The sequence below is a fragment of the Bison bison genome, unplaced genomic scaffold, assembly GCF_000754665.1.
Source record: "Bison bison bison isolate TAMUID 2011002044 unplaced genomic scaffold, Bison_UMD1.0 scf7180017864057, whole genome shotgun sequence".
NCBI lineage: Eukaryota > Metazoa > Chordata > Mammalia > Artiodactyla > Bovidae > Bison > Bison bison.
The window spans coordinates 4,205,262-4,212,525 of record NW_011494629.1 but is presented as its reverse complement, the minus strand read 5'-3'; the positions used below and the strand labels follow the sequence as shown (position 1 = coordinate 4,212,525).

Below are 7,264 nucleotides of genomic sequence, written 5' to 3'. Positions count from 1 at the left end.
TCCTTTAGAATGGATTGGTTGGATCTCCTTGCAGTCCAAGGGACTCTCAAGAGTCTTCTCCAACACCACAGTTCAAAAACATCAATTCTTTGGTGCTCAGCCTTCTTCACAGTCCAACTCTCACATCCATACATGACCACTGGAAAAACCATAGCCTTGACTAGACGGACCTTTGTTGGCAAAGTAATGTCTCTGCTTTTCAATATGCTATCTAGGTTGGATATAACTTTCCTTCCAAGAAGTAAGCGTCTTTTAATTTCATGGCTACAGTCACCATCTGCTGTGATTCCATAACAGAGGGGAAAACTCAAGTTCAGGAAGCTGAAGGACTTGCTTAGAATTCCACAGTCAACAAATAGCAGCTCAGACTCAGCTCTGGAGTCATGTGTTTTCATCATTAAACTGATTTCAAGATCACATGTGAAACAGACTAGAGTAAAATATAGAAATAGAATAATCATAGAAGCCTATTTATCCTTTCCACAGAGGGATGTTGGCTTCTGATAGAGCAAATTATGAGAAAGTTTAAACCCACCAAAAAGAGCACAAATGGATTAATAAGGGTAACACATAGAGCTTATTCAAGAATTTAAGAGCACCATCATTATTCTATTGCATGGTCAACTGATAACTCACAAGAGAAAATGCAAATATTCCACCGTTTTTGAAAACCAAAGAAAGGCATATTTAAATCACAGTACCATTACCTACAAAAATGTCCATTCATGTTCATAGCAGCTTTATTTGTAATAGCCAAAACCAACATAAAGGCCCATCAAGAGGTGAATGAATAAATAATTGGAGTTATGGCCATCCAACAGATTACTGCACAGCTATAAAAAGGAATGAACTTATACACTCAACAACACCATGACTCTCAAAATAATTTATGCTGGTTGAAAGAAGCCAACCAAGTACATAGTGGGCAATTCCATTTGTATAAAACTCTAGAAAATGTGAACGAACTGTACAGAGAGAAAGCAGATGAGTGTTTTGGGGGGCTGACAGTGGCAGGGAGATGCAGGCTTACATCAGAGGATTACGAAGGGACATGAGGAGGCTTGTGGAAGTGATGGGTATGCTCACTATCTTGATTTTGGTGATGGTTTCACATATATCTACATATGTCAAAGCACATCAAATTATGTGCTTTAAATGTGTACAATTTATTGTTTGACAATTATGCCTCAATAAAGCTGTTTTTAAAATTACATACAAAAAAAGAAAAATTACAACTACCAGATTTCAGGAAACCCAGACTACTCAAACTAGAAAACTTGGAAATACTAAGAAATATAAAAAGAGAAATGCAAGAAGTTCAATATGACTTCAAGGACAACTAGAAAAGGAAAACAGCAAAATACAAGTCAGCAAGATCAGCAAGAACTAGGTAAGGGCTTTGAATGCTATAATAAAGGGTTTAGACTTCATACTGAGAACCATATTAGCATTTTAGAAAGACTGCTCTGGCAGCAGCATGAAGTACAGATTGAGAAGACTTAAGTGGCTGAATCTGAGAGTTGTAAAGGAAGTAGAATCCATAGGTTTGTCACTGAGTAGATGGGAGAAAAATAAGGTAAAGACAAAGATAACTAGTTAGTTTCTGGCTTGGGCAAAATTAGATTTAATGGGGCAGTGGAGGCCAGCAAGGTGCAATACTTGAGACAAACCCAATCCCTGCCTTTGTGGAGCTTATGATCCTGCAGGGAAGATAGTCATTGAATAAATAAATGTGTGATGGAGGTTTTGAGATAGAAAATACAATGTGTTATAAAATCATCTGTTAAGTGGATTTAACCTTATTTGTTTTGAGGGTTACTGGGTAGGTTAGGGAAGAACTTCCTGAAGTGATGTTTAATCTGAGTAAGAAATGAAGAATGAACAGAGTGGCTAAATGAAGAAAGAAGTGAGGACAAAGGGCTAGAAACTATGGGAACAGTGCTGTAGAGAGACAAGGAACCCAAGTGGCTGGAGACAGTTGTGTTCTAGAGGAAGGCAGAACCACAGATCATAATTAGGGATTCTAGAGTTTATCCTCAGTGCAGAGGAGACTAGTAAAGCTAGGGAATGGCACAATCAGCTGCTGCTGGTGTGTGAGGACTCCTTAAATCAAAACATCCTTACAGGAATGTTTTTATACTGGTCCCTTTGTTGCCATTAAAAAAAAAGAAACTGGATGCTTTGGGAAATTTTACTTTAGAAGAACCTCTAGTCTCTCTCTCTCTAATAATCAATACATCACTAAATTCAATATAAAGAAAATGAAGACGGATTGTACTAATGACAAATGAAATGCAACACATAAAAAACATTCTTTTCAAATGGGGTAAACCCTTGCTTTTAAATACATTGTGGTCTGGGCACTCAGACTAATATCATACAGTAGTCTTCTATCACACACAGATCCAAATAAAACTCCTGCCAATTCTGTGCTTTAAAGAAATAAAGTGCCATTTCAAGTTATTTTTAAAAAACGTGTACAAAAGCAACTTAAACTGATAGAACTGTGTAAGTCCCCAGCTTTAACCCGCACACTGGGCAGTGTTCCACTGTAGACTGCAGGGAGAGCCTTACTTTGCCAACCACTCAGCGGCAGCCTGGTTATCCACAGCCTGGGGCTTACTGAGAGCATCTGTGGGCTCCTCGCGCTTCAGCCTGGCATAAGGGTGCTTCGGACAGTGGCGGTTTGCATGGGTGAATCTGCTTAGGCAGCCTTCAAAACACAGAAGGAAACACACTTCATCAGAATCTGGATATCCAGCAGACATGGAAAGCGTTCAGTTTCACTGGTATCCAAAAAAAATAAAATAAGATGATGAGATTTATCATTCTGTAACTTGAGAAAAAAAAAATAACCTTAAGCTGGTATTACCAATGCCACTGAGAGGAAGGTGAAGACGGTTCTTTCACTTCCTGGTCATTGCAATGTAAATGCATTAAACCCCAGGGGAAAGTAATTTATTAGCACAAGTCATAAAAATATTCAAAAATCTCTGACCCAGGAATTTCGTTCTTGGCATCTGTCATAAAAAAATCCCAAAAGGTAAATAAAGCTTTAAATAGGAAAACAGGCCTCTCGTGTTTGTTGATAACAAGCAAATTTTAAAAGCAAATTAAATATTCAATATCTAACACTGAGGCAATCGTTATGTATATGTGCTACATTTGTAACAACTGATATTAATCAAGAAAACCACACAGCAACAGAACAAAACTGTATTGAATTTCAAATATAACTGTGTAAAAATGTACATAAGAAAAACAGATTAAGAAACTGGTAAAACAGTAAGTAAACACTTAAGAAAAGTGTTAAGAAATAACCAACAGTAGCAATGTTGAGCTGGTAAAATCCACCCCACCCCTGCCCCTCCTGAAAATTTAGACAATAATGTGCTTCCTTCAGTTTAACAGTTAAAAAGTTTAACACCAAAGTAAAAGCCTATGCTAAAGGCTGTATTTACTTGAATAGTTTTCTACTGCCTGCAATTGGTTATAGATTTTTAATTGCCCTTTATAAAGATTTTCACCTAAAAAGAATACTTTACTTAAAAATCAATCATTTCCCAGCAATTGAGCCTGGATCACATATTAGCAAGGAAATATTAACTTAAGAGGTTTGATAAAATCTCTATCAAAAATTTCACTTCCTAAAAATTCAAGCAAAAGATATTTTAACCTTTAACTCACAAACGGTTATTCCATAAACTTAACTTCTAACAACTTCTAACACCATACCGTTTTCTGAACAAACAAAAGGTTTTTCTCCGGTGTGAAGACGCTGATGGGTTTTGAGCTGTCCACTTTGAACAAAGGCTTTTCCACAGTCTGGATAGTCACACAGATAAGGTCTCTCACCTAAGTAAACAGATGTTATATTTATGAGACAATAAGGTGGGGAGGGGGAAGAGGCAGGGAGAGAGAATCAACCTTTACATAAGTCATGACTGCAAACAACAATAAAACATGCTACAGCCTCTACAGAGCTGCAAATGGAAGTGCTAAGGGCACACTTGGATAATATGAAGCAGCTAATCACTCTGGAAGCACAATGTTTTCTTTAGCCCTTGAGCTTTTAGGTACCGAGGTTCACAATCTTCGCAGTTATCATCTTCAGCTTATCCCATATTTCTCCCTGCAGTCTAAGTCGCTAGCTCTTGCTGATTATTTAAAATGTCTCCACTGCCACCCTCCTCTGGTCAGACTGGTCACCCCCCACCTAGAAGGAAGCCTGGCTGGTCGCTAGTCTCTGCCTCTGTGTACCACTTTTGGAGTAGATGACACAGAGCACTTGCTTTTTCCATCCAACAACTCTCTAAAACCACTCCAAACCCTACTATTCTCCTTGAACAAGCAAAAACGGTCTGCTGACTTTTAAATGGCCCTCTAATACCTGCACTGTAGCTACTGGGTTCGGGAGCAGGGTTTATCTTAACTTCCCTCCTGGAGATTCATTCCAGCCATGAGGCAGTTCCCTACCTTCTACTCCTTGAAATCCCTGTCTTTTCTGCCCATTCAAATCTTCCCAATCCAGTAGGCTCCCAGTGAAACTACTTCTACCCCCACCGCCCCCACCTCCAAATAATTCAGCAACATATCCCTCCACTAACTTAGTATCCTATATTGTTTCTGTATCATGAACTCTCCTTATACAAAGACGAATAGCACCTTGTACTCAATTTCAATTTCTGTACACGGCATAGTGTCAGGCTAAACAAAGTGCTCAAAAAGGTTGTTGTTCAATCATAATTAAACTTACTTCCTGAATAAACATTCTTTGGTCAACAATTATACATTGGTTCTTCCAATATGACTCAAAGAACAGTAATGAGTCTTCCCTAAATTTTTTATTTAGAAATGTACTAAATGAATGTAACAGTTGGACACAAGTTAATAAACATAGACTAGAGTAAGAGAAAAGTTTTTCTACTCTCTGAAAGCATATACCATTAGAACTTAACTATAGCATGGATATCTTGGGCTCAGGTCCCTGGTACACAGTGTAATAGGCGTAGAAGTATTGGGTGGCGCACAATGGATCAGTGGTAGATCAGTACTGGACTCAAGCACCTTTTTATTATGCCACGTCATCTTGAATCGTGGCAACTGATTCCACACTGGCAACATGTACTCTATAGCTGTGAACCGCTTATTTGGGGTTATTTCAGGCTGCTGCTGCTGCTAAGTCACTTCAGTCGTGTCCGACTCTGTGTGACCCCATAGACAGCAGCCCACCAGGCTCCTATGTCCCTGGGATTCTCCAGGCAAAAATACTGAAGTGGGTTGCCATTTCCTTCTCCATATTTCAGGCTAAGTTGATTGAAAAAAATTCTCAGAGTCAGATATGCATGAAATAATAGTTTTACTGAATGGTACCTGAATTCAAAACCTCTTGGCCACCTTAGTTTATAATGATTCAAAATTAAAACTTTACCCCTTTTCAGAAATTTAGCTAAGAACACCTATATTCTAGCATGTCATTGAACTATATCTTTTCAAAAACTAAAAGAAAAAAGAAACAGGTGATAACCATAAACATAGTGGAACAAACAGGGGACTACAGGTTAAAAACACAAATTCTATGGCCACCTCATGTGAAAAGTTGACTCACTGGAAAAGACTGATGCTGGGAGAGATTGGGGGCAGGAGGAGAAGGGAAGACAGAGGATGAGATGGCTGGATGGCATCAATGACTCGATGGACCTGAGTCTGAGTGAACTCTGGGAGTTGGTGATGGATAGGGAGGCCTGGCGTGCTGCGATTCATGGGGTCTCAAAGAGTCAGACACGACTGAGTGACTGAACTGAACCGAACTGAACAGACCAAGAGAAATAGAATGAGAACCACTTCTAACGGCCACATTCACAAAGTAATAAAAAACAGGTAAAATGAACTTAACTATACACTTTATTTAACTCAATACATCTAAAATTTAATCATTTCAATTTGTAATCATTATCAAAAATTATTAAGGACATTGTTTACTCTTTTTTTCATACTAAGTGTATTTTATGCATACTGCTCATCTCAATCTGGACGAGCCACAGTTCAAGTGCTCAAGGGCCACATACGTTACTGTATTGGCAGTATACTTCTAGACTAAAGAGTATGAGAAGTTATAAGTCAGTGGTAATTGGGTGCTTTCGTGCCTCAGTTTCCTCATCTGTAAATTTTTTGATGTCATTATTAGAAATATATGGCTCCTTCAGGGACCCACTTTCTCTGTGGCAAGAACAAGACCCTCTTTATATTATCTTTTTCTTCTCTGTATGGTATTTTAAATGCAAGTATGACTTCTTCACACAAATAAAGATATATGATAGTCTTGGGATAACCACCTACAATACATTTATTTCTGAAAAATTACTTCACCTTAGATTCAAATATCCTGATGGCACTGAGGACTCTAGACATTCTATTAAAAATTTGACTATTAGTGATTTAGGATTTGACTTACAAATCAGTTTTAACAGTCAAACAGACAACTTAAAGGCATATCAAGTAAAATTTGGATAGATAGGATAGAACCATATTTAGTAATAATACTCCTGTGACAGCTACACTAATTACCATGACAACTTTAGAAATCACATGGTATCAATGTTCAGAACTATCCCTCCCCACCAAAAGAGAACCTGACTATATGGTGCCCGCTTTTAAAATCTTACAATAAGGAAATGTGAGGCAACTAAAAAATTAATTTATAGGCCTAAACATCAAATCAGCTTTCATTTAAGTGTCACTTTTGGCATTCGCTAAAATTTGCTCAACTTACCTGTATGAGTCCTTTTGTGAGCCTGGAGTGATTTCTCCCGTGGAAACACCCTATTACAGATGTTACAACGGATTCTGCTGGACGAATGCTCTCCTTCATTTATTAAATCCCGTACAGTATCTGCTCTGGGTCTACCACGTCGGATTCCATCCTGTTAACAATTTGTAAAACATTAATATAATTTATTTCACTCCACTCATTAAAATATAGTATCATAATTCAGGCATACTTTGTGTCAGTTCAATTCAGTCGCTCAGTCATGTCTGACTCTTTGCAACCCCATGAATCGCAGCACGCCAGGCCTCCCTGTCCATCACCAACTCCTGGAGTCTACCCAAACTCGTGTCCATCAAGTCGGTGATGCCACCCAGCCATCTCATCCTCTGTCGTCCCCTTCTCCTCCTGCCCTCAATCCCTCCCAGCATCAGGGTCTTTTCCAATGAGTCAACTCTTCGAATCAGGTGGCCAAAGTATTGGAGTTTCAGCTTCAGC

At 38.5% G+C, this 7,264-nt stretch overlaps 1 protein-coding gene across 1 annotated transcript in view; it reads right to left on the bottom strand.

Moving 5' to 3' along the window:
* The window catches only part of ZNF367 (zinc finger protein 367), a 25,955-nt gene that overhangs the window by 3,194 nt on the left and 15,497 nt on the right, over positions 1-7,264 (bottom strand). The window contains exons 2-4 of the mRNA XM_010836013.1: positions 6,773-6,923; positions 3,736-3,855; positions 2,575-2,713 (exon numbers count right to left, since the gene is read on the bottom strand). Coding sequence (XP_010834315.1) covers positions 2,575-2,713; positions 3,736-3,855; positions 6,773-6,923 — 410 coding nt within the window. The remainder of the gene's footprint in view (positions 1-2,574; positions 2,714-3,735; positions 3,856-6,772; positions 6,924-7,264) is intronic.